Source organism: Rhipicephalus microplus, chromosome 4, assembly GCF_043290135.1.
Source record: "Rhipicephalus microplus isolate Deutch F79 chromosome 4, USDA_Rmic, whole genome shotgun sequence".
NCBI lineage: Eukaryota > Metazoa > Arthropoda > Arachnida > Ixodida > Ixodidae > Rhipicephalus > Rhipicephalus microplus.
This window is the reverse complement of record NC_134703.1, coordinates 99,547,320-99,574,370: the sequence shown is the minus strand read 5'-3', so window position 1 is coordinate 99,574,370 and position 27,051 is coordinate 99,547,320. Positions and strand designations below refer to the sequence as shown.

Below are 27,051 nucleotides of genomic sequence, written 5' to 3'. Positions count from 1 at the left end.
AAAATATAGAGACATGCCTTTACTTCTTATCTAGTACGGTACATCTGATGTACCCAATTTCAAATTTAGAGATAGAAAAGAAGTTAGAAAAGGCAGGTAGATTAACCATGCAGACGCACGTCCGGTTTGCATTGTGGGAGTAGGATGAAGGGGCGAGAGAGAGAGATAAAGATGCAAGGAAAGGCAGGGAGGTTAACCAGACGCACATCCGGTTTGCTACCCTGCACTGGGGAAGGGATAAAGGGGAGAAAAGAGGTTGCAGAAAGATGAGAAGGTACACACAATCACGAGCACACTCAGGGAGCATACACAGTCTACAGGCGGTCGCTCAGGTTTGTTGACTTAAGGTAAAGTAGCAGTGCTTTAGTTGCTTTCTGCGCAATTGAGGCAGATGCCCAAGGTCCTAGTATCTTCTGCACACAAAATGGTCCGGAGTCAAGTCGATTCAAAACCATCCGTAGCTGGCATCGCTGTGTGTCGTAGCAAGCGCAGCTGCACAGGACGTGTTCGATGGTCTCTTCAGCTCCGCAGTAGTCGCATGTAGGAGTATCTGCCTTACCAATGCGAAAGGAGTACACCTTTGTAAATGCAACACCCAACCAAAGGCGGCATAACAGTGTCGCATCGGAGCGGGAAAGTTGTGATGGTAGCTTTAGCTTGAGCGAAGGATCCAGTTCATGAAATTGACACCTTTGGAAGCTGGTAGACGACCAGAACGTGCGTGTGAGATCTCGAGCCAGCAGGTAGAGTTGTCTTGCTGCATCATTCCTTGATAGAGGAATCGGGACTACACGGGTTCCTTCATGGGCTGAGCGGGCTGCATCATCGGCTAATTGATCTCCGGTAATACCGATATGTCCAGGCAGCCATTGATATATAATATCATGCCCTCGTGCTAGAGCTTCATGATGGCAATGTTTTATTTCTTGTACCAGTTGGTCATGGCTCCTCCTACGCATGGCAGACTGCAAACTCTGAAGCGCTGCCTTCGAATCACAGAATATGACCCATTTTCCTGGACGTTCTTGAACGAGATATTGTAAAGCAGCCCTTATAGCAGCAAGCTCTGATGCCGTAGATGTAGTCATATGCGACAACTTAAACTTGATTGTCATTTCTGCAGCTGGAATTACAGCGGCACCTGATGAGCTGCTGGATGAGACAGACCCATCAGTGTATATCTGCGTTCGGTCTAAGTACAACTCATGTAATAATAGCAGTGTTGCTTGCTTCAATGCTACTCTGGAGTGACTGCTTTTCTTTTTGATTCCCGGAATTTCTAGACATACTTGCGGCTGGTCGAGGCACCACAAAGGGCATGCCGTTCTCGCAACTGGCGTATATCCTGATGGAATGCTGTTTAGGTGCTTGGCTATGACGTCTGAAAACGTAGCACGTGGTCTTCCGGAAGGTAGAAGGGCGAAAGGTGAAGGGGCGAAAGGAGTGACAGAATAATGGGATGGGCAGAATTGCGAGCACACTTGGGGGAGCACTTCAAGTTTACAGATGGTCACACAGACCAACCGCAAATAAGTTATAAGAGGCGAAGCAGACTTGCTGAGTAAGTACATCTAGACGAGGCTCACAAGGTTACACTTGGGTGTACGTCTATAAAAACAGACTATAGGAAGGAGACACCTATCACCCCCCTATAGGATTCAGTGTAACATCTGTTGCGATTACTGCTTTTGCTCGCGGAGACTAAAGTTACTCTGGCCACAGTCGTACGCAACGACAGCCGGCATGTTTATGAGAATGGGGACTTATTCAGAGTGCTTCATACTCTGCTATGGCTATAATAATCTGCACCTAATGTGAAGTGGTCTCTTTTCACCACGTCTGAGGGTGATGACGTTCTGCGAGTTTAAACAAGCAAAAAGCTGCTGGGAGTACCGGATGTATAGCATACGGGAGAATTGCAAGTTGGTATCTTGAGGTACCGCACTGTTGCAAGACCAATAACACGGGATAGATTCTCGAGAACTACTGGTTCATACATTTCAGGACGAAATACTTGCGCCACTATCTATATTCTTCTGTATATTACTACAGAACATATCTGTAGAACATAACTGTACAGAACATATCTGGACACTGAACGTATCTATCTATCTATCTATCTATCTATCTATCTATCTATCTATCTATCTATCTATCTATCTATCTATCTATCTATCTATCTATCTATCTATCTATCTATCTATCTATCTATCTATCTATCTATCTATCTATCTATCTATCTATCTATCTATCTATCTATCTATCTATCTATCTATCTATCTATCTATCTATCTATCTATCTATCTATCTATCTATCTATCTATCTATCTATCTGTCTGTCTGTCTGTCTGTCTGTCTGTCTGTCTGTCTGTCTGTCTGTCTGTCTGTCTGTCTGTCTGTAAAAGAAGTGAGAACAATGATAACTTAAATGTGAAAGCGATAAGATGAAATTATATCTACAGTGTTGCCCCGCCGCGGTGGTCTAGTGGCTAAGGTACTCGGCTGCTGACCCGCAGGTCGCGGGTCCGATTCCCGGCTGCGGCGGCTGCATTTCCGATGGAGGCGGAAATGTTGTAGGCCCGTGTGCTCAGATTTGGGCGCACGTTAAAGAACCCCAGGTGGTCAAAATTTCCGGAGCCCTCCAATACGGCGTCTCTCATAATCTTATGGTGGTTTTGGGACGTAAAGCCCCACAAATCAATCAAATCAATCTATCAGTGTTGACCTTCCGAATGCAAAGAATGTATGCTATGGTCCGAGGAGGAACGGAATCCAAGGTTTCTGCGTTACATTCAATTATTCCTCGAGAGAGCCATGCCTCGTCACGGAAATCCTTTGGGTTAAAACCCTGTACAGTAGTAACGTTGATGAAACGTCAATTTTATTTTTAGTACTGCCGGTCTAGCTTTCCTGACATTACCTTTGTGGCGGTTTTTATTTTTCAAAAAGAACCGAATGCAGAAGTTGAAACTAGGATAAATTTCGGAGGAGTATAAAGCACGCCTACACATCTTTAACTCCTAAAACGTCTGGAATCAAAGTGGGCCAATCTTCCTATGTATCCTGAGCTGAAAAAGGCAGTTTCCCGTAAAGAAATGAGCCAAATGCCTCATTAGGTTTCATCAAAGGGAGCTATAATCACTAAACTAGCGCTGCGACAACTATGGTGGCCTAAACAACCAACGTGGTTTAATCTAACCTAATCTGTGTCGTGGTTGCCTTGCTCTCGTGCTTGCGTTCCGCAGTATTTTAGGTCAATTTGGCACTCACTGAGAGACATGATGTCCTAGGACAAAACTCGAATATGATAAAAGGTGGCCTTTCGAACATATTTTTGCCTGTTATTATTTATTTTCGAGTTTAGCAATACGTTATCCTGTCATCCTATTGCTATACGATAGTATATTTGAAATGAAAGGCATATGAAATGAAGGCGTTAGTCACCTATATCTTGAAGAAGTGATCCGAAACGGCATGGTACAAAACGAGCTCAGAATAAGAAGAGCTGCAGCCCATGTTAAGGCCCTCAATAGATGCCACGAACAACAGAACGTTGCTGACAGTCAAGAATAGCGCTGCTGTTGCCGCGACGCACCATTCGCTCTTCAAGTCTTGTCATCGCCATTACGCTCGTGCTATGAAGGACGCTACCGATGGAAGCTCAAAGATGATGCTAAAATTATTGCAAATATTGCTATACCGTTGCTTAGAATTGCTTGACTTTTCTTGCGAACTAATTCAAGTCCAAACTAAATGTCGCAATGTATGCTAGGCAAATACAAATTTCACTTCACAATACCAATTATAGCGCAGTAGACTTCAGGCGCAAAACAACTTTGAAGCACTTAAAAGAAAAGAACACAAAAACAAAAAAAAATTGGGGGCAGGCCTGATCTTGTTGCCAGTAGCAAAAAAAGTGCGTTTTTCTCAGTTTCTGTTGTAGGGTGCTTTGCTCTTTCTGAAAAAAAATATAAAACAGATATGTACTCTAACTATTCAGGCATCTTTTCGAGTTAGCGTCAGTTATTCTTAGGCAAACCACTGAATTTGGTTTACGTAACACTATCCTTAACTTCTATCCTCGCAAGCACAAGCGCTACATTTCTGCTTACCACTTCTGGTGTTGTTACTATACATGTTGCTCTTGGCTTCATTACAGAGGTGTAATAAACTGGTTATATAAACTTATGTGACTGTCCAGCATACACGTTGGTGTGTATGACCTCCTTACGCATACTCAGTGTCATTTCGTAACGTTTCGCTTAGTGAAAAAATTTCCACACAGTCAGCATCCCTATGAATGCTTCGCATGACATCAATTCCCATGGTGCATAGGATCTGCCAATTTTTTTAGCATGGTCACAAAACGCTGCCAATCGGTAGTCGTGCCTCCCGAGAACACGTGAGCCAAGCATCATAGCGCAAAATACAGCCTGGAATTGACAATAACTTTTTAAAGTTAGCTATAAATTGCTCCATATTCTACAAATGATGTCAAACACACAGAGATGGCCATTGGCTGATTTGAATATCGTGGGTCGCATAGTTAAGGTGACCGCTGCTGGACACCCCGATGTTCCCGCGTGCTCATTCGTGATCGATCACACTGAGAATATGGAACACGCTCGAAGAAAACAGAAAAAAAAGAACTGCTCAATATGTTGACAGGCAAGTGGAATAACTTCCGTGCCCTGTGTCCTTCTTTCCTAAATTACTTTCAGCACACTCGTTGGGACGAGAGAGGAAAGAAAGCAGTTACACCATGCGTTAAATCTGCCCAAAAGCTCGTACTTCGTTGTTTTTAAAATTTTTTGCGGTGGTTGATTCGCGAGGTAATAAACTCCTTCTATAAAGATGTTTGGTGGTTACTTGAAAAAGTGCTGCAGGGTTCCTTTAAGGAACCCCTTATGCAAACTCAATCCGGAATCTTTCACCATGGCGTGCCTCAATTTCCCATTGCAGTATTTGCACTTGAAACCCCAAGAACTTTTATTTTCTCCCCGCTAAAACATAACTGAAAACAACATAAACGGGAGATTGACAGAAGCAGAGGAACACAACGGTGGTAACAATGAACACCGCCAAGGATAACAGCACACCTTGTTCAGAAAGCGCACACTCATAGTGAGTCTGCAATTTGATGTAGCTTCTTACGTATGAGTGCCAGATGAAAGCTTAGAAGCATTTCTCAATGAACGAGATTCTTCTGGCAGGCAACAAAAATTCCCCAGTAGCCAAACTAACCGCATGCATTCCGGGACAAGGCTCAGCATCCTTGAGCCGTGCAAGCGTTGCTTTTAGTGCTCGGCATTTTATGCAATATTACCGAAAAAAACAAACCCGAAGAGATCGAAGGAGCTGTGCGTTAAACAACAAACATACCCCGGAGACGCGGTCGGCTTTACTCTCCATTAACGGCCACTTAGTTCGTCCTATAAACAGTGCGCTGTCCGCCTGTGCAAAGCCAGATTACCGCGAAGGTGAGTTATGGCTCAGGTTGAGAAAGCACCCTGCCCTGGTGGCACATTCGTGCGCACGCATTACACGATTGACGTCGCAATCGTCCGTTACAACACCGACCGATAAAACCTGTATCCTCTCCATCCCGCTGGAACACTTTTGACGCAACAATAGCACCGGTCACATACCAGCTGGCGCACCTATAAACGCCGGAGGGTCGCGTACACCTCGCCGCATTAAGGCCTTGGGTTTTACGAGGTTCGGCCGCGGAAACTACCGCAGTCAGGAACAGCAAAAGCGGTAGTAGCAGCAGCGTAAGCGTACAACAAACGGCAAAAGGTCGTCCGAGCTGGGTTCTCGTTGCGAAAAATCAGGCTCGACTAATGTTGTTTCTTTTTCGTTCTTTCGTGGTTCAAGAAAGTGGTTACCTGACTCATAACTCCGGTGCGTCGACGAGGTTGTTTGTTGTTTCATGCGTTGCGACTCGAGCTGCGGTTGCCAGACCGAGCGCCAAAGCGCCCGCGGGCAGGCACGCTCTCGGGCACGAAACTTCGGAGCCGGAGAACGGCTAAACAACCTGCCGGAAATTAAGCCCTCGTCTTGTTTGCGGCCCCGCTTTTACTTATTTTTTTTCTTTCCTTCCTCGTTCGCTTCCCGCTGTCATCTCGTGGGAATTCTCGCGATGTTTTCGCCCGTGCGCTGCCTCACTGCGATCACCTCACTCGTGTGTGCGTGTGCGCGCGTTTTTTTCGTACGAAGATAAGAATTAATGGTCACCGCCTGGTGCAGTTCTCGGGGATGTTCTTCAAAAAGATGGTGCTCGCGTTTCGTTATTTCAGTGAGCGTATTTTCATCTTTTTGTCAACTTTTACTTTGCGATATGTTTTGTTTTAACTTAATGTTCGTCGGGTCTGTTTCTGCATTAGTGTTGCAAGCGTATGGTTTGTTTCTCATGCCACGTGTCTTCTTAATGTCCACCTTGGAATCGGCAACATTTTTGGAATAAGGGAACGTATGGTAATGCGTATATTGGCGGCGGTCTTTATGTTGTTCTTTCGTGGCGTTTCATTTTTCGCGTGATTTTCTAGACGCAATCTCAGCAACATTTTTTGTCAGTTCGCGAAGGACACCGCTGTAAAGTATGGTTTTTGCAAAATGCTCGTTTGCAAATGCTCGTTTGCGGTTTTGCAAAGTGCTGGAAATGCTACATTTGCGAATGTAATTAAGAAAGCTTGGTTGCATTGTTTGAACACCATAAGAATGAAAACGTTTTCTTAAACCGGTGGTTGTGCGCAGCGCTATTTCCTTCATAGATACGTTATGGAGGGTTTATGAGAATAAAAATGGTATTGACGAGTGTTACCTTTGAAACTTTCAAAGTTTATCCATTTCAACGTTCAGGATGCTGAGGGCCGTGGTCAAAAAGCATCTAATGGGCTTGACTGGAACCATGACCTCTTACAGACGGAGGCAGAGACAGTTTTATTGCAATGAAAACATACCATTTGAGCAATCAGTTCAGTGACAGTTTATGCAAGTCCAATAAATCATAAAGACCGAAAACAAGAAACTCAAAAGGAGAAACTGGAAAACTAATACAAACTATTGTAACTTTTTATTATACATACGAAATTAATATAGAGTAACAATACAAGAAATACGACAATAGCACCAAAGTTAGATTGATTGATTGATTGATTGATTGATTGATTGATTGATTGATTTGTGGGGTTTCACGTCCCAAAACCACCATATGAATATGAGAGATGCCATAGTGAAGGACTTCGGAAATTTCGACCACCTGGGGTTCTTTAACATGCATCCAAATAGGAGTACACGGGCCTACAAAATTTCCGCCTCCATCCAAAAATGCAGCTGCCACAGCCGGGGTTTGATCACGCGACCTGACCAAGGTCAGATTGGGCACTTTCCCTTGTGGTAAAAGACAAAAATTAAAAAAAAATAACTATGTGTAATTTTACCCAAACGGCATAAGAGAAGAAAGAACGAAACATTTCTTAGCCATATTTAGTGCGCTTCCGTGACATAAACTACGTGTGATTGAGACGGTTGTTATGAACGAATTATCCTTTTTAATTGAGTGCGCAAGAAATCGAAGTACAAAAAAAGACACCTAGGCCCCGCTCATGCAAACAACTGTCACTTTACTCGAGAAAACAGGCATATATTTGCGGTTGCGAGAACACGTGTTGTGAAAAAACTGATTACAAGAGATTATTATTATGATTATATAATGATGCGCTTCCAGAAAAGCTGCCTTAGCGGGAAGTAACATAACCGAGGGTCGCGCGACACATGAATCACCAGGTTTGTTGATGAGCTACGCCTGTTCAATTTCCCGGGATACCTCTACCTGAATCTAGCTTTAAGTACCGTATCACCAAACAAGGGCGCTGCCGCACTTTTTACAATGCGATTATAGGTTGGAACATGGTTGTCTCTTCAGAGAAGCTTTATGACCCACAATTCTATTATTAATACAGCGCCGCGTATGGGCAAAATAAAACTTCCAACACAACATTGGAGTGCCGCACACCACAGCAATAGCGCAGTCAACTTCTTTGGCCCTGTGCCTGACTTGGCAAGTACCCTTGCCATGCCGGTCAACCTACATCCCCTTGGCAACGGCCGTGCAAACGCTGCCTAAACGTTTGCCGGCTGAAACAAAAACATTGCAACCGTGCTCAACCCCATCTTGTGCGCTCAAGAAGTCTTGCGCGCACAGTATGGGGGAAAGCCTTGGGAAGAATATTAACAGGCTCAAGCTGTAAAGGTTTCCTGAGGACCATTTGGCTAGGCTGGCTGCAAGGTTTCTGCAGAGTGTTAAAACGCAGAAAAGGAGCTGCGTGCTTGGTAGATGCTCGAAGGAAATGCCGGTTGCCAGCATCCCGTCCCTACATGGTGTCTCGCACCGCTTAAAGAAAGTCCGAGCAAGGTACGGTCGCAATATTTTCTTTTCGGCAGGCAACCATCTAGCCAGCGTTTGCGTGGCCGTTGTGAATGGAATGAAGGTTGACCGGCATGGCGAGGGTACTTGCACGTCTGGCACTGGGCGATAGAGGTTGACTGCACTGTCGCCTTGGTGTGCGGCCTTCGCTGTCGTGTTATTTTGCACATACGCGGCGTTGCATCAATAAGAGAATTATGGATCACAAAGTTTCTCTAAAGAGACCACCATGCTCTAACCTACCATCGCATCGTAGTGAGTGCGGCCACGTGCCCTTGTTTGGTGATACGGTAGTTCAAGCTTGATTCAGGAACAAGGTAGAGCGGGAAATTGAAGAGGCGTATCTCATCAACAAAGCTCTTGAGTCATGTGTCAAGCAACTCTCGATTATATTACTTCCCGCTGAGGTAGCTTTTCTGGAAGCGCATCAATATTACAATTTGTCTGCCCCTCTAATCAGTTTTTTTTACCGCACTTGTTCTCGTAACCCCATGTATATGTCTGTTTTTTCGAATAATGTTTCAGGTGTTAGTGTGCGCTGTGTCCAGGTGTCTTCCTTTTGTAATTCAAATTTTTTTTCGCACGCTCGATTAGGAAGAATTACCAACTCTCCCAGCAGTCCGTGCTACTTATAAACAACATTGTGGTCTATTATGACGGCAATGGTTCTTCAAAAGTTGCCGCCTTTTGTGCCTGTGTTGTAGCACTTCACAGACATTGCGCGGTAGTATTCTGGTAGAGTTAGTAGGTTCATTTCCTGAAATATGGAAGTGTCGTCACTGCAATAGGAAATATTTAAAGTGGCACGAACAGCCCTTTTTGTTTGACGGGAAATTTGAGGATATTTTTGTTACATTGTTGTAGCCCAAACTGGATGACAGTGGTAACAAGAGATAAAAAGAAGGGTTTATAGAGTAGAAGTTTTACTGCCTTGTGTAGCGACGAACGCGCCTGCGATAATGTGCCTGAAATACTTGATATTGCGCCAGGTAGTCTTTCACTATATATGTGCTTTCACACACATGTGTTCACCGAAAAATTATTCCCTGCACTTAATACGCTGTGCGTTCTGAAGTTCTGAACTACCAAGTTTTAATCAGACGTGACAAGAGGACTGTATATTTTTGGCCTGAAATATACAGCTTTCGTTTTTCATGTGTTTAATTTTGTCCACGTGGTCCATTTCTTCAGTACCTCATTTGCGTCATTAAGTAGCTTTTTATAATGATCAGCAGTAAAAAGCAATGTTGTGTATCAGCGTATATAATGCACTTCAGAGACGTGTCAATTTTTTTACAATATCATTTATGTATATACGAAAAACGCAAAGGCCCTAATATGTAACCTTGTTGAACACCCGCTGAAAGTTTCAGTATATTAGAGGTAAAATTGCCCACGTCTACCTCCTGCTACCGATATATTAGGTATAATTTAATGAGTTGAGAAAAGACACCTCAAAATATGTAGTGTGTAGACTTCTTTAGCAACGTATTGTGATCTGATGTGTGGAATGGCTTTGAATAGTCTATAATATTGCCTAAAGTGTAGAGTTCACTTTTAAAAACATTTAGTACGAATTACTAATCTAGGTAACCAACCACTTGCTATTGAATCAGTTTTTATTGTTCCTTTGTAATAACTGCAAGTATATATATTGGCCGGTAATTGCTAAGAAAATTTTTAACTCCTATTTTATACAACACAACCACTTTTGCAACTTGCAACTTTTATGGGAAAATTTCGTTGAAAAAAAAACAAGATTGAAGATTCGCTCCAATGATTCAGCAATGATATCAAACACGTGTTTGATGGGCGTAGTACGTATATCATATCCGTCATAGCATGGCTTGTTTTCACAGACAAAATAGCATTTGAAAATCGTCGGCTGTGTTAGCGTTAAAAACGCACTGTCAGAGACACTGTCAAATCAATATGTGGTACAATCCAAATGGTGTTGTTCCTTTGCTAGGGATACAATGTAATCATAAATAAGTTTCCTAAATCTTCTTTAAAATACCCATTGAATAATTTCCTAAATAATCCTTAAAAATAACGTCCCCGTCTATCAAAAGCTCAGTAGGCCTGAAGTAATCACTATTACGGTTAAGAAACGTGTTTATCTTAGACCAAGCTATACGTCTTGTTTAATCATTACGTCGCTGTTGAAGATGCTGTTTAAGTATTTTCTCTTTTCGTAACGCAACAGACTGTTTACTTTATTTTGCTGGATTTTGAAACGTTTAAACTTTTCTTCGTTCTTGTATTTCAGGAAGTTTTTGGAACAATTTATTTTTTTACGTTTTATTTCCTCAAAACAAGTTTTAAGTCAGCCACGGTTTTTCATCTTTGCGCGCATGCTTGAGCTGTTTGTACGGAAATCATTTTTTTAAAACCCTAATCAGCTCGCCATAAAAAATGCTATAAGTGACGTCTGGTTTTTGCTAGATTTTACAGTTTGACCAATTGGTTGACGATACCCCCCTGCAAAACGCCGTCAATACATATTCATTAATATCTTGAATAAGGATTCGTTCTATGAGTTTGGAGGACACACAATTTTCAGCTTCGTTTATCAACAAAAATATAGAAATATGGTTACTGATGGTTGCGCTTAGTACACCGAACAAACATTTCGAACATTTTATGTTAGTAATGAACATATTTAGTAATGTCACACCGTTTTTGTCAATGTGGCTTCGGATGGTGATAACATTAAAAAACCCATTTGATTCAATGACTTCACATAGTCCAGACTGACCTTCTGATGGTTTCGATACATCGATATTGAAATCACCTGCAAAAACGAGCGTACGACCAGTGCCTTCAACTCAACATAAGTATGTATCTAAGAATGTTAAGCGATTGGACTTGTTACCCATGGGAAGGTGGTATAACACACCATTCACCTAACCATCACTTATATAGTCAATATTTTATAATCATTAGTGACGTGTAAGAACTCTCGAACCCTCCGAAATCTGACTGAATACTTAGCCACTATCAAAACACCACCTCCTAGAAGTGTGGCAGCTTGGTCTAGTTGGTATGGCATGACGATAGTTATAGCGCTAGAACAAAACGACGACACAGAGTGTCCTTCTTGTCTCTGTGTCGTCGTTTTGTTCTCGTGCTATAACTATCATCATACCCACTCCTAATCTGGTTTGGCGAAACTGGAGTGGCCTTTGTTGATGCCCACAGTCAAGAAGCTTCCTGTGCGAGTGTGAGAGGCTGTGGACGCAGAAAAAGTAACCCCAATAATTCTGAAGTTTCGAAAGGATTAACTGTACCTAATCAAATCAAGACATTTTCCATATACATTCTTTAAATATACAATATACATTCTTTCAATATACATTCTTCAAATGCACACTGCATGCTTTAAACGATAATACTTGACAATAAAGTGCTGTTTCTGAGCCAACGTTCTTCTGTGTTATCCCTGAATACGCTGGAGAACACCAGTCACCTATATAAACGGGTATCTTAACAATAGGACGGAGGTGTGGTCTAGTTAGTGATTCGGCATCAACACATTGGCGCAGTAGCACCAGAAAACGAGTAGTTACAATGTAGTCACTGTGAGAAGAATCATGGACACAAAAGAGCGCTGAACAGCGCTCTTCCTAGTCCGTGATTTTTCCTAACGTGGTTACGCTGTAACTGCTCGTTTTCTTGCGCTGTGCTAATATGTTGATATTTTAATGAACCGTAATTTTTTAAGAGAAATAACGTACACTTTTTTAGAAATGTTCACAAAGTATGTGACTTTTTTCGGGTACTTGAACTTGTGACATGCTGGCACAAAAACTCTGCCTTTCAGGCACTTGCTAATACCAGACACACAATCCACATTGATTTTGTGAAGCTTGCACATTACTTCGAGTGACAAACCAGCCAAAACTGTGTCGTGTTTCTAATTATCATCTAATTGATATATTTCCTACGCCTCGTGCAATAAAGGACTTCCGTAAGTAAGCTTCCACAAAGCTCTCCTTTTTTTAAAATAAACAACACGGGCAAAACGAATAACTGCTGTCTGCAGAACAAAGCGGCTATGTTTGAACTCACAGTGTAAGTGTTTTGAGTTCTTTAAGTGTTAGACTTATAAATGTAGTCTCGAGTGCCGATTACTGTCATTACTTGAAGCAATCTTCTTGAAACCACTTCACTTGTCGATTTTCGCAAAATATTTTACTAATTCCAAGAAGTCGTGAGGATTTATTTATAAATACAATCAAACGCAGTCGGGTCCAAACGTGTCTTTTTACGTCCGTGTCGCTTCTTTTTAAATAAAAAGGATTCCCCCTATATAAAAGTACAACGGTTTTTTTTTTTTCGCTCTGAGTACGCTGATTAACAGCCAACTCGTGTTCTGAAAGTAACAAACAAACAAACAAAAAGAAGGCTTTTGTTCAAAACATGAAAATAGCGTTTCTCATTAGCATGGCTGCTATTAGCATTCCTTCCTGAGTACATTCTTTTTTTCAGTGTTGCTACAGTCAGTTGAACATTGCCGAACGGCGAAAAAAAATAGGTAGATTCCTTCAAGATGCTACGTAATGACGGCGGTATGCTTTAATGTTCCTCGCGCTGCCTTATTTCATCAGATAGAGTACGGCGCTCCGACGTGATAGATATCTGAAAACCCGAACCCTCCTCATGGGATGCCTTATTGATTCTCGTTCAAGGAAAGAAGCTTATGTTGAAAACAGAAGTTTGTGCTATGTTCGATTTTAACAGGAAGAAAAGAAATACCATGGAACGTTCTATCATGTCCCTTTTTTTTTCTTTTCATTCGGTAGGATATGAAAAGAAAGACGAAGGGTAGAAAAAATACAGAAACGTCCCATTATTACTCCAGTTGAAATATAAAAAATACCGTATCACGGGAACAGATGGCTACGAATTAGTGCTCAAAGCTACAGTAATTTGTCTAGAAGCTCGTTTTTTTTTCATTCCTATGGAGGCTTTTGAATTGGAGCGAGAGAACTACGTACGTTTGCGGTTGCGAGCTTAGAAGCAATGTTAAGGCGTTGTAATATTGAAATATGTAGCGTTAAAAGTGAGCCCATAAAATCTTTATTACATCTTTACAACAACAACAGAAAAGTAAGAAACGAACCAATCGCGTTTTTTTTCATTAAATATTCTTGTAAAAGATAAAGAAATGACTCTTTTTTTTTTCGCAGCATTGGATACTTGCAATGCGGAGTGGTCATAATGAAACGACTTTTTTTTTAGCGGACTGGCCCCATGGTATGCTGCAACTGTAGTTTTATTTTCATCAGATATCAAAATGTCGTGGTCTACAAAATCATAAATATTTATTTGAGCAAAGAGGTGTACAGTTTTTTTTTAATTCTGTTTTGTCAAGTCGACGTTGGAGATGGCCGTTTGATAAGGAAAACGTGGCACCACAGCATTAAATTAAAAAAAAAGACTGTAGCTATGATGGCGCTTAACCTTCGACTTTCAAAGGGCAATGTATCGCATTCCTAACCACTTGCCATGCCTCGCTTCTCGATGGACACCTCAAGCATGCCTCGAGAGAAAAAACATCTGCGTGAGTGTAATTCACCACTGTAAACTTTCTTGAGGTGTGTAATTCAACTATATAGCTGAGAAGCAGCTTCAACGACATAATTAATTGTTTTAACATTTAACGAACTACATCACTTCAGTATCTAAAGTGATAATTGCACACAGTTACAAGTTGTACACGTTATTGACGCTGGGGTTGCTGATAATATAGATGAATATATCCCGAGTCTCTCGTTACGGGTAAGAACCTTTAGACCAACTACTTTTTACGCTATGGACATTGTGCGAAGTCTGCACAAGTGCACTTCCGTGAAGCAATATTATAGGTCTGTTAAATTGAACGCTAGCTCTACATAATGCTTCTATGGGGCAGTTATTTAAGCAGTTTTGTGCACTGGGTGGCTGAAACACAATACTTGATTACCATGCTGAATGCTGTGGTTCAATATAGACTCGAACACTGATAATACCTATTTGCGTCCATTGGTGCATTTTTCTCGCAGACAACTTCGATAATGCCTACGACACCAATTCTTTCCGAAAAGGGTTCCTCAACGCTATCGCGTTGAAACTACGTGTGCTGTTCTGTGCAATCATGTAGTAATAGTTTTACTCTTGCTGATTGTCATGCCCTTTTTTCAGTGTTAGACGCACCTACGCATTACGTGACAGTTGCGATATAAGTTGTCTAGCAATTTATACTGTGCCGATTTTCAGTGTACACATTTATACTACAATATTTCTGTTCTTGAAATAAGGGCAGAGCTGTGAACGTGTCTTTTTTCATTATTGCTACTTCAGGTAATTGAAGTAGATTGTAAAAAAAAACAACTGATGGTGACGTCTTCGTACACCACAGCAAATTGTTATAGTCAGAGGAATGTATACTTTACCCTGTAAACACTGTTGGGTGGCGTCTTCAGGTCTTGCGAACGAAGCTAATTTAGTTTCTTACCTTACAAGATTTTGTTATTGCTTACGTCAAAATTATGACTATGATGCGTGCTTCAAGCTGCCGAGTTGCTTTAGGTAGGATTTCGGACAAACGTCACGTTTTGTTAAACCTTTCGTTCGTTACTAATAATGCATCCTGCTTTGTGGTTGGTTGAAAGACTGGATTATAACCAACCTCAATTAAAAACCTTTCTGAGAGCAGGCAGTCATTATTAGCATATGCATACCAACATTACACTCAAACACATCATCAGTATTCTACATTTTAGCTAGCCATTACGTCAGTGAAATCACTTCGACTGATTTTACAGTATCTTCGTCCATTTACCCAATTTTCGTTTACTGATCTTTAAGAATAAGTTTTTATTATTCATTAGCAAAGCACGGGTTGTTACTATTAGAAATAAATAAGCAATCTCGAACGTATTGTTTTAAAATTTATCACTCTAAGACTGAGCCACAAAGTCTGGCTCTTTTTTGCATCGCACAATTTTCGGTTTTTAAAGAACTTCGTGAACGACCTATTTACGATTATATGTCTTCATGTCTGCATCAGCCAGTAAACGATTCCCTAATTATTCTTTAATTACCCTCCTCCTCTCTAACAGCTCTATATGGTCTCTCCAATGTCTTAGGCTGCCACATTGCTGTGCCAGTGTATATTTGGCAATCGTGCAGAAATGTGTTTAAAAATCATTTCAAAGACGAAATCCTCTTTATGTGCCAAGCAGCATTTATAAACCATTTTTAGCTTGTGGTATCTATGAAACGTATGCCTATTTTTCTATCATCCGTTTGTTTTGAACACTAGCGGTGCCGTCGATGAAAATATTGGTAATCATTATGAAAAGAGTGACATTTCTTTCCTTGCCACCAACTTTTGTACGAGATCGCATTTTTCAAACCTTCAGACTAATCGGGTGCCATACATTGCAGTATTGTTGATTGATCTCTGCAACAGAAAGCTAATAAGGTACTGCTAGCAGTGCCTGAGCGACTTCGGTGTAATAAAAACAAAATCCTAACAAGAGGGGACATGGGGAAACATCTCTTTTGAACGGCACTGTTAATCGATATTAGAAAAAAGAACGGGACCGGTGACTGAAGACCAGCAAGAAAGAACTCCCATGGTGGCAGCAAGCAGTTAAAGTCGTGTACGCTGACTATAAAGGCCGTAAATTTGCCTCACGCCACTCAGCTGCGATTCGATCGAAGTATTCCTTCACACACAAATTCGGTGCGCCGGCGCTTCTGTTCTTGTGTTCGACAGCGACAACCGAGGCCTCGCCCCAAACAAACGGGGCTAGGCAGTCAGAATTCACGCGACTGGGAGGCACGACGAATGATTGTTTGTCAGCCGTCAGTCCGGGCTGTGGTCTGATTCGAGAGCGGTGCGTCAGACGCCGTGCAAGAGGAAAATGGCCACGTCAGACCAAATATCAATTGAGACAGCCAAGTGAATTAATCTTGGCGGTGAGCGATTGTTACCGAGGCAAAAGCTGTCAAAAGTTACTTCATGGTTTGTTTGTTTTTTCTTCTCTCTCTCAAAGTAATCGAAGGGGAAACAATCGGACTGGTAACACGCGCACTTTTTGCCTCCCTTACGTTGGCTTCTTCTTAAAAAGACAATGCCTGCTGTGAAGCACGCTCTACAGGGTGAGCGCATTGACTGTTACGGAAGGACACGCCCAATACGTGAGTACATTTTGGGTGATGATTCTGCAGGGCAATACGTGCAGAGCACTTCGTGGGACGGCACCGATGACTGCGCGTTTTCAGCCGCAGAGGTGACGACACAGAGAGGTGTAGGTAAGAAGAGAGAGAGAGAAAGTGTGGTATGAGAGAACACTTGCCTGCTGCAAACGGACGTTGGAATGAAAGGGAATGCCGGTCGAGCGAAAAGCAGCGGCTCTCCCGTACTGCTGCGCCAGATGGCACCGACCTGTGACCCGAGCATTGCACATAAAAGCATTCGCGGGAGATGAAAGAAATGCCTTCATCCCGCACCCAGCTGCACAAAAGAGGGCTCGGCACAAAAGGGGGGGGGGTGCACGTGTGGATAAAGTAATTGCGTTTCGGCCGGGCTGCTGCTGACCGCGCTCCAGTAGCCCAACTCTGACGTTGAGCAAAGTTTTTCTTGGAATAGTTGAGGAGAACAGGCAAAGCTCAGCAGAATAGAAAGCCGAACTTACGCCGCTAGAATTAATCTAGCTCTTTAGAGCATGCATGGTAACTTGTGGGAAAAAGCCGAATCGCGCTAGGTGAGTTGTGGATGACTTGGTTGCTTTACGCTATATCAAGAGAGCGCACGGGAGAATTGCGCTCCGTCTCTCGTTACTGAGCACAAGTGAGCGGGTGGCGCAATGTTCGCACACTGCAAGCTGCCTGCTATAACGCTTAGGGGTGCGCTTCCCGGTGCGGGCATGTTCTCAAGGAAGGGTCATAAGGGAAAGCAGCGAAGGCCACAGATATTAAGTTGCGCGTACTTTGCTTGCTTAAATATGTAGTGGTTTTACACAAGGTTATTTTGCGTAAAATAACTGAGAGATGAGCTAATTGCAAGTATTCACAGTAAAAGACTGGTCATGCAACCTTGCAGAAAAGAAAGTAGTCAATACACAACAAACTCCGAACTTTGCCCTTGTAGAGCCTAGACATTCTTCTTGCGTCCCGGTTTGCATGCCCTGTATTCTAGAATGAATTATTTCACACATTGTTAGATGGTATCCAGCAGGTGTTAGACGTGTCCTTTCTCTGCTTCTACATTTGCACTTAACAGGTGTCGCAAATCGGCTAACGGTGTCTGAACTTGATCAATAATTATTTTGTACATCGCATAGAATATCAAGCGTTCAAATAGGTGCTATGCTTCCACTGACCCAATTCTTGGAAAATATGAACCTCGACGATAGAACTGAACAGCTGTATCTTCTACAACTGCGTAGACTACATGGCCGGCGTTGTATTTACACAGTTTTTTTATTTATATGACTTTAGTATATGTGACTCTTCGTGCTAGGCAGCCAAGCATTGTATATTAGATTAACCTTAGTTGCTCTCTATGCCTACCTGTCATATCTTAGCTCTATTGGATTCAGGTCTAACTAGAGATGTAAAAAGCAGGGCATAGTTAAGGTACGCGTACTTGATTTCGCTTATTGAAAAAGTGAAATCACTCTAAATAAGCACATCTGCATATTAAGCTCAATATTATTTTGTATACACACACACGCAAACATTCAAATATTATATACTCAGCAGAACTAGTTGTAGTGTTCCTACTTAAAATAACGGAACAGCATTAAAGCTTCAGTATGGAACTGGCGTCCATCTTAATCTGCTTTATTTTTCACTTCATCCCCCTCTTCTTTCCTGCCCCGGCCCTCGCGCTTCTTCATCTTCTGTCCAAAGGCTCATACCGCTTCACCCTTCCCGCTTTCTTTTAATTACCCCTCCTGGGGTAATACTTGAAGACATTCCCAATTGAAGCACATTCAACAGATCCACGTTCACCAGTGTACCAGACAGTCTTCAAAATTCCGTTCTGGGTGGCTGTCTTGGTCACAAAGTAAGGCCCATAAAATTTGGCACTGGAATCTCTTATTCCTTTTCTCACTAGTACGAGGTCGGTGACTTGAATGTCTGGCATGTCTGCTCGATGCCTCTTGTCGAAATTCTTTTTCATTCGTTTTCGGTACCTCTCCTCCTGTGATTTTTGTTGCCTCTCCTCGACAATCTTGAGGTTTTCCAAGAGTCCCAACTCACGGTCTGCCTGCAGAATAGGGGTCTCTCCTGTAGAAGCGTACTGTGGACTGCACCCCAAGCCACTGGTGTAGGATCGGTTATGATGTTTTACGGCTGCTTCTAAAGAACATTTCCATCCCCCAGGAAAACTATCGTACATCTTGATGTATTGTTTCACGTCCCGTATGGCACGTTCTGCAAGCCCATTCGCCGCAGGATGGTATGGCGCACAGAACTTGATCGATACATTGTGATCTCGAGCCCATCTTACTAGCTTTTCACTCTTGAACGCGGGGCCGTTATCGCATACGATTGTCCGCGTAGTTCTAAACATGTCCCTTTCGAGAAGGGTTATGACGCTATTTGCATCTTCTTTTCCTGCTCGTGCCGCGACCATCCTGGTGCATTCATCTATGGCCAGCAGAAAAGCTTGCGTTTTTCTGACTCCTTCCCGTTTCTTGTTAAGTTCGGCGAAATCCAGGTGAACTACTTCAAAAGGCACGTTCGAGTGGCAAGGTAGTATCATGGTGTCCGTAGGCTGTTTATACTTGACTTTGTGTACTTGACACACATGGCATGAACGAACGTACTGACTAACGTCTTTCTTCATGTGAGGCCACGTAAACCTCTTGACCAACTTGTTGTAGGTACGCCAAAAGCCGTCGTGTCCTCCAGATTCTGGGCTATCGTGGTACAAGTAAAGCACTTTGGAAACAAGAGTTGGTGGGACTTGATACCGACCTTCCGTAAAAACCAGTTGTTCTGAGCCTTCCCACAGCTTCACTTCATTGATTTCTTCAGATTTTTCTGTGTTGTTTTGTACCATCAATCTTGATAGAGCATCTGCATCGGTTAAAAGCGGTCCTGGTCGGTGCGAGATGGTAAAGTCAAATTGCTGCAAGTAATTCACCCATCTGGCGATACGCCCTTTAGTTTGGGTCATATTCAAGAGATGAGTGAGTGCCTGGTGATCGGTGAACAAAGTGAACTTCGTACCTTCCAGGTACGTGCGGAAGTAGTCAACGGCCTTCAGAACCGCCAGTGCTTCTTTTTCCGTAGTAGTGTAGTTTGTTTCAGACGGCTTGAAAGTGTAACTGTAGTAACCGACTACGTGTCGCTTTTCTCGGCCAGATGCTTCAATACATTTTTGATACAACACTGCACCAGTCCCATAATGTGAGGCGTCAGTGTTCAATTCAAAGGGTAAAGTGAAATCTGGTATACGCAGAACGGGGTCAGAAGAAATTCTGTGCACCAAGTCACGGTAGACTCTCTCACATTCGTCACTCCATTCAAAGGGAACTTCTTTCTGCGTTAAGCGCGTGAGGCATCTAGTTTTGACAGCAAAGTCCTTTATGAAAGATCGGAAATGTCCTGCCAATCCCAAAAACACACGCAGTGAATGGACGTCATATGGTTTCTTCAACTGGGAGATCTTCTCGACGGACTCTTGTTTTGTGCTTTTGGTGTTCCCATCGAAGACTCTTCCAAGAAACACCACTTTTTGTTGAAAGAATACACTCTTCTTAAAATTAACCTTGAGATGTGCCAAGCTCAAGGCGTTTAACACCTGAGACAGATGGTCCTGATGCTCAGCCTCTGTTTTGGAGAAGACTATAATGTCGTCTATGTACACATTACAAAAAACACCAAGGAATGGCTTTAGGACGTCGTTCATGATCTTCTGGAACCACGCTGGCGAGTTTTTCCAACCGAAAGGGAGCCGGTTGTATTCGTAGAGATCGAATGGCGTGATAAAAGCGGTGTACATTTTTGTTTCTTCGGTTAGTGGGATCTGCCAGAAACCTTTGCATAAATCGATGCGGGAAAAATGTCGGCAACCCCCGGTCTCATCTATAATTGTGTCGATCTTCGGCATAGGAAATGGTATGAGTTCTGTCTGACGATTGAGAACCCTGTAGTCGGTGCATAATCTGAAGGTTCCGTCTTCTTTCGGTGCGATCGTTATGGGAGAAGCGAAGGGTGATACCGAAGGTCGTATGATATCAGCATCTAGCATCTCCTGCAACTCTTTCTTGAGCCACATCTTTCGCTCCCTTGACATATTGTAAGGTGCTTTCCGGATGACGGTCTTGTCAGCGAGTTCGAAAGGAACCTTGTGGGACTTCATCGCCTGAGGATAGCTTCCTATGCATACAAGTTCAGGGTAGGTCGTTGCGATATCCGCCGCGCACTTGACAACTCGTAGATTATCTTGTCTACCTTGATTTGTCTCGTTCCTTGCTACTCCTTCTACTAGAACCACATCGTCCCAGTACACGTTGATCTTTAGTTTCTTTATATCTGGTCTTGATAGCAAAAAGTCGTACGTTACCCCCTCTATCACCAACACTTCGCTCTCTATTTGCTGACCCTGGAACTCGATGTTTACCAAGGCCCACTGATCATGCAACGTTACTTTTCCATCATAGCCTTGTACTCGTAGAATTCTTCCACTATGCAAGCGATTTGCATCCACCAGCTTGGCATTTATAATGGACACAGAAGCACCGCTGTCTACCAGAGCCATCATATGTTTGTTTCCTACTTTGACGGGAATGTGAAGTAGGCTAGAGCAACTTAAATAAACAGTCTCATTTGGAGTCATCGGGTGGGACTGATCACCCTCGTTTATTAGTTTTTTTCTGTCGAATACTCCTGAGCTTCAGTGTCGATATTATTCACTCGACCTCTTGGAACACGCCAGGGCAAGTTATCTGTGCGAGTTGCGAGGTGGCTCGGTTCTCGCTGAGCGCGGCTTGACCAGTCCGATTTACTCCGACTGAAACAGCTGCTTGACTCGGCGGTTATGCTTGTTTCCGAAGCTGATGGTATGTTCTGAAGACACGCGAGGAGGTCATCTAGAGTCTTTGGTGACAGTATTTGCACTTGCTTCAACACGTTAGTGTGCAATCCATGCATTATTAAGGCAACTACGGCCGTAGATGGAAGCAAAGGCTCCGCCAGCTTTAAAAGACGGCGTTTCTCAAAGAAGTACTCGACAAGGCAGCTTTGCTCAGACTTGAAATTAAGCGCCGTGTTCCATCTTTCTACTGGATTGCTTCGGAATGCAGTCAAAAACTTTTTCCTCCACTGGCTCCAAGAGTCGTCACTGTCTTCCAGAATGCATGTTTCATACCACTTTCGCGCAACACCTCTCAAGTAAACGCGCATGTTGGTGATTTTAGCCTCATCAGAGAGCCACTTGTTTTTTCCAGCGGCATATTCGTAGAAATCAAGCCAACTTTCTGGATTTGAAGACACACCGTCGAAAGCATCAGGTTCTACGAAATTAGGTGTCGGTCTCTCAGCATTCAGAGAGCTTATAAGAGATGTCATTATTTGGTTTTGTTGAAGCATCTGTTCCTGTTGCAGCTGAAAAGCTTTCAAAACGAGGCTCACCTCTTCCGTCGAAGATCGTGATCCTGAGTGTTTTCGACGCGCTGGTTCAAGAACTAGGTCGTTGAAGGTCGCCACACGCAAGTTCACTTTCACAGCACCTTTCCGTCGTAGTTCAGTAGTGTCTACGGCTGCCTTTTCCACAACCAGGTTTACGAGTTCTTCCGAGCTGAGCTCACGAGGTAGGTCTACCGCTGCTTCGTCTTGAACTTGGTACTTCGAAAAGATGATCTCCTCGGAGGTCTCGTCTATGAAGAACGTCACCCACATGATGGCTTCGATGGCCGGCTGCGCCAAAATAATGTAGTGTTCCTACTTAAAATAACGGAACAGCATTAAAGCTTCAGTATGGAACTGGCGTCCATCTTAATCTGCTTTATTTTTCACTTCATCCCCCTCTTCTTTCCTGCCCCGGCCCTCGCGCTTCTTCATCTTCTGTCCAAAGGCTCATACCGCTTCACTAGTCTTAATTTTATTTTGCGACATTCGCAATAGTTTCAGCCGGTCCTATTTATATTGATACATGCATGTTGATATTTTGTGGGACGATGCGCGTGTGTGCCTGACGAAGACGGAGAAAGGTGCTCTCCACTCGTTCGCTGGTGAACTGGTCACGCCATTACTGCTGGTTTTAAGTGAATCTCTTCCACGGCCTCGTCGATACGGCGTCGTGTCTCATTCGTAACAATATATATATATATATATATATATATATATATATATATATATATATATATATATATATATATATATATATATATATATATATATATATATATATATATATATATATATATATATATATATATATATACTAACTCACAGCACTCGCGAGTAGAAGTGCCTGATGTTTTAAACACACTTCGGTACTATGGTAAAGAAGACAACAGTTCTATTTTTCCCGTAAAACAAAACAAGCCGGGCACTCACTGGGCAGGCACGTTCCACGGCGCGTGAGCACGAGCGTCCGGTTGGTGCAGGCGCAGCGGCGCGTTGATGCGTCGCATGCGATGCCCACAGCGGCAGCCTGGAAGCTGAGACGCCGGCAGTCCGCGTCCGACTCGCACGTCGCCTCGGTGGCGCTGGTTGCTGGAAGAGACGAGGGAAAAAAAAGACAAAACGCAATGTTAGCGACAATTGTGCAGTCGAAGCCAAGCTTAGTGTACACGAAAGTTTGTTTGGGTAGTTTCTTTTTTTTTTCGTTTCTGTGTTGCGAGTATCGCAAGAAAAACAACTCCAGTGAGAATAAGGCGCAGAGTAGCCGACGCCACATATGGACGTCAATCTTTCCTTACATACGTTCCTTTAAAGCAAATAAGAGACAACATCATAGACAAAATCTATGTTGGTGTGGATAGACGTAATGAAAGCGTGAAACAATTAAAAGGTGCTTGCTTAATAAATGAACAGAGGCATGGGACTTAGGGCATTGTACACAAAATAATAATAATAACAACAACAACAACAACAACAACAATAATAATAATAATAATAAGAAGAAGAAGAAGAAGAAGAAGAACAAGAAGAAGAAGAAGTAGAAGAAGAGGAAGAAGAAAAGGAGGAAGAGGAAGAAAAAGAGGAAGAGGAAGAAGAAAAGAGAAAAAAGAGGAAGACGAAAAAGAGGAGGAGGAAGAGGAGGAGGAGGAAGAGGAGGAGGAGGAAGAGGAGGGAGAAGATGATGACGATGAAGATGAAGAAGATGATGAAGATGATGAAGAACTGAGATTTCATTTCATTTAATTTCATTTATTTATACTGTTAGCCCAGAAGTGGGCCGTTACAGGGTGGAAGTACAAACAATTATTTGCGAAAAAGAAGTACCGTACAGGTCTCGAGATAATTTCTCGGTATTATTGTGAGCAGCAACTCGAAGTTATACATAACAAGAAATGGAACACACATGCAAATGTAATACATACGCGCAGAACAGCACATGATGCATTTGACGTTCAAAAAGCAGGATATGATTATGAGAGCCGCCGTAGGGAGGGCTCCGGAAGATTTTACCATCTGGGGTTGTTTAACGTGCCCTGCCATCGCACTGTACACGCGCCTCTGAAACTTAGCCTCCATCGAAAGGCGACCGCCGCGGCTGGCATAGAACCCACTTGTACTCAAATTAGAGAATATTGCGTGTTACGAGCGAAAACTAAGAAACCACGCGAGTAGTACACACAGAAAAGGAGAAGCTATTCCTTTTTCTCAGCAATAAGTATGCAGCTTGAAATGTGGAAGTACAAACCACGAAAGCACGTTCGATCAATTGCCACACCGACATAATTTCGGTTTGCAAGAGTGTTCCGTGAAATGTTTACAATTTTTTACCACACCATGGTCAAAATTGTAGATCCCAGTGATACACGAGAGTATTTTGAACCAGCACAAAGCGTACCCCACACTTAGCACCGCTTTTCGGCGGCATACGCAGGTGCAAGAATTATTCGAAGCTAAAACTGTTCGCAGGTGTGCTCCGGTGCTACTCTTAGGGAATATAATAACAGTGTTATTTAATGTGAATTTTTCGCTGTTTATTTTGTTCAGAATAAAATTGGGGCCACGATTGAATGGTCGAATTATCAGACTTTTGAAGGTGACATCTTGAGGAACGGGCATTTTTTGTGGCGATAAATATCGGACTTTTTTTTTTGCAACACAAGTCACCAACTCTTGTTTGCTCCTAAAACCATTGCGTCTATGGATAAATCGATTGGGAGGAGGTAAAGGCCATGAGTTATTTTTCTGCAATAAGGTTATATCTGCTAGAGCATGTAAACATGGCTTTACCGGTTCGCTGAACGGCGTTCTTTGTGATTTAAACGGCGAGATAATGTTTGACATAGTGTATGGTGCTTTTCTTGTGAAATACCAGGTAAACAATGCCACGAATCTCCAGATACAAGCGGAGAATACATAAAAAAAGGCAGTGTAGAGTGGGCAAGACAAGTCCGTTTAACATAAATGCAAGTGCAAACGGAGTAGCGAAGGGGGAATGATGTAGACGCTTAGGAGAACATGAAAACTTATATGCTGCGAGGGAGCCTGATTCGCTTTTGATAAAATCGGCTGAAATTTTTGGTCTGATTCTCGGCGCGTTCATACAGGTACACAACTCTCATGTAGATGTGTGGGCGCGTACACCCAAATGATGGCTATTTGTTTTAACTTCTTCAGGACAACAACGTCTTGAAATACGTTTCCACGAAGCCAGTTCCAAACGAAACCAGGTGGCCTCGGATCACACGACGTGTCCTAACCATTCACACTGAGACATGCATACTGGCGTAACGGTTGGTCCGGCATGTTATTCGGTCTTGGTGCATGTTGTGCATACAACTTGTGGGATCTCAATTGGTTGCGTTTGCTGAGCCTCAACCCTCTTCCTATCATTATTTTCTTTGGTATTTTGTTTCTTATTGAAGACATGAAATTCAATTGTTTTTCATCTTAACCCAGCCTCAATCCTCGCCGAGGCTGTAAACACACAAACTCTGTTTACATTCTTTGAAGGGACGAACTTTAGCGATTGTGTTCACAACGTTCAAAACGCCAAGTGCTTTGCGAAGGCAGTCACAACACTCTCTTCGGCCACACCTTGTCGCCATGCAGAGAAACACTACGCACCATCAACGTTCGAACACGAACACCATTTAGTCAGCGGATCGGCAATTTTCAGATTCCTGGAGCCTAATGCATGGACACTTGAGCCTGTTTTTCGAGGAACAACAAAGATAACTTGGCAATCGGGAACAGACAAGCCGCATTTATTTCATTTGCATAACATTAATTGCCTTCGAAATCTCTGATACCACCTCCCGCAAACATTCTTCCGAGAGATGCAGTTATAGTGTTTTTTCTATGGTAAAAAGAAAGAGATCAGGTGAAGTACATGGAAGGAAGCAAATGTAATTTTCGTATTTTGTACCATTATATCTTAAGCTACAGAAACTCATTAACGACGAGCATTCCCGAATTGCTAGTGATTGTGAACATTCCAAGCACCGCCATGGTTCTTCCGGAACTCACTTTTACCAACAGACGAAAAGCATTTTTTTTCCAAGCTTAATGCGCTAATCGCTAATGATAAACGATTCGAGTAGCTGCGGAATCCGGTACTTTAACAATAATAACTTCAATAAGCGTACTTGAGTTAAATACTAATCAGTTCACTACGTCCCTTAATAGCGTGCTACATAAGTTAGAAAAAGTGTAGAAAAGGTTGAAGTGACCATAATCTTTGACTTGAATGTGTACAAATGATAATCACATTTCAGTGTATTGTGTGTCCTGCTGTGTTCCTTGAGTCAGTTTTGTGTTTTCTCGCATTGCAGGGGCATATTACAGAGGCCACATGGTCAGTTCCCCCAGACGCCACAATAATCGTTGGCGCTCACAAGAATGCCTTCGGAGCTCTTTCAATTAACTTAATTATTTCATTTCGGTTAAGTATTCTGACAGGTAATCAGCCTTTACTTTAACTGAACATATGCTCCCGTATTACATGTATCAAAAGATGCGATAGCTTTGCCGTGAAGGCAAATCAATGAACGTGATAGCAACAAATTCGAAGGTCACGCGCAGAATGGCAAACAGATCGAAACGTGACCCGCGTTTCTCAAGCACAAATGACGCACTAAACGTATTTGCAGATACAGGTGAACGTGAATAAGCACCTCAGTTGTTACTTCTCTGTGTCTGAAAATCGCGTCATTTTCGCAAATGGAGACTGTACAACTATTGCAGTGACCTTTGTGCACCCACTAACTGCACCAGAATTGTTCCGGTGAAAGCCTAAGGCCAGCCAAGGCATACGATTGTCCGCACCGCGTGATAAGCAAGCCAACGCACGAGTGTCCACCCTGCCCCCACTCCACGGGGTGAAGTACGCGTGGGAGATGAGAGAGTGCACCGCCGCTTCGTGACAATGTAGCGACGCGCGTTCATTGCGCCACCTTGCTGGTAATGCTGAAAGCACGATAGTTCTC

At 42.8% G+C, this 27,051-nt stretch overlaps 1 protein-coding gene across 2 annotated transcripts in view; it reads right to left on the bottom strand.

Moving 5' to 3' along the window:
* Positions 1–27,051, bottom strand: part of LOC119171432 (uncharacterized) — a 250,167-nt gene that overhangs the window by 62,739 nt on the left and 160,377 nt on the right. For both annotated transcript variants that reach the window (XM_075893336.1, XM_075893335.1), the window contains exon 2: positions 23,000–23,158. In XM_075893336.1, coding sequence (XP_075749451.1) covers positions 23,000–23,158 — 159 coding nt within the window. The remainder of the gene's footprint in view (positions 1–22,999; positions 23,159–27,051) is intronic.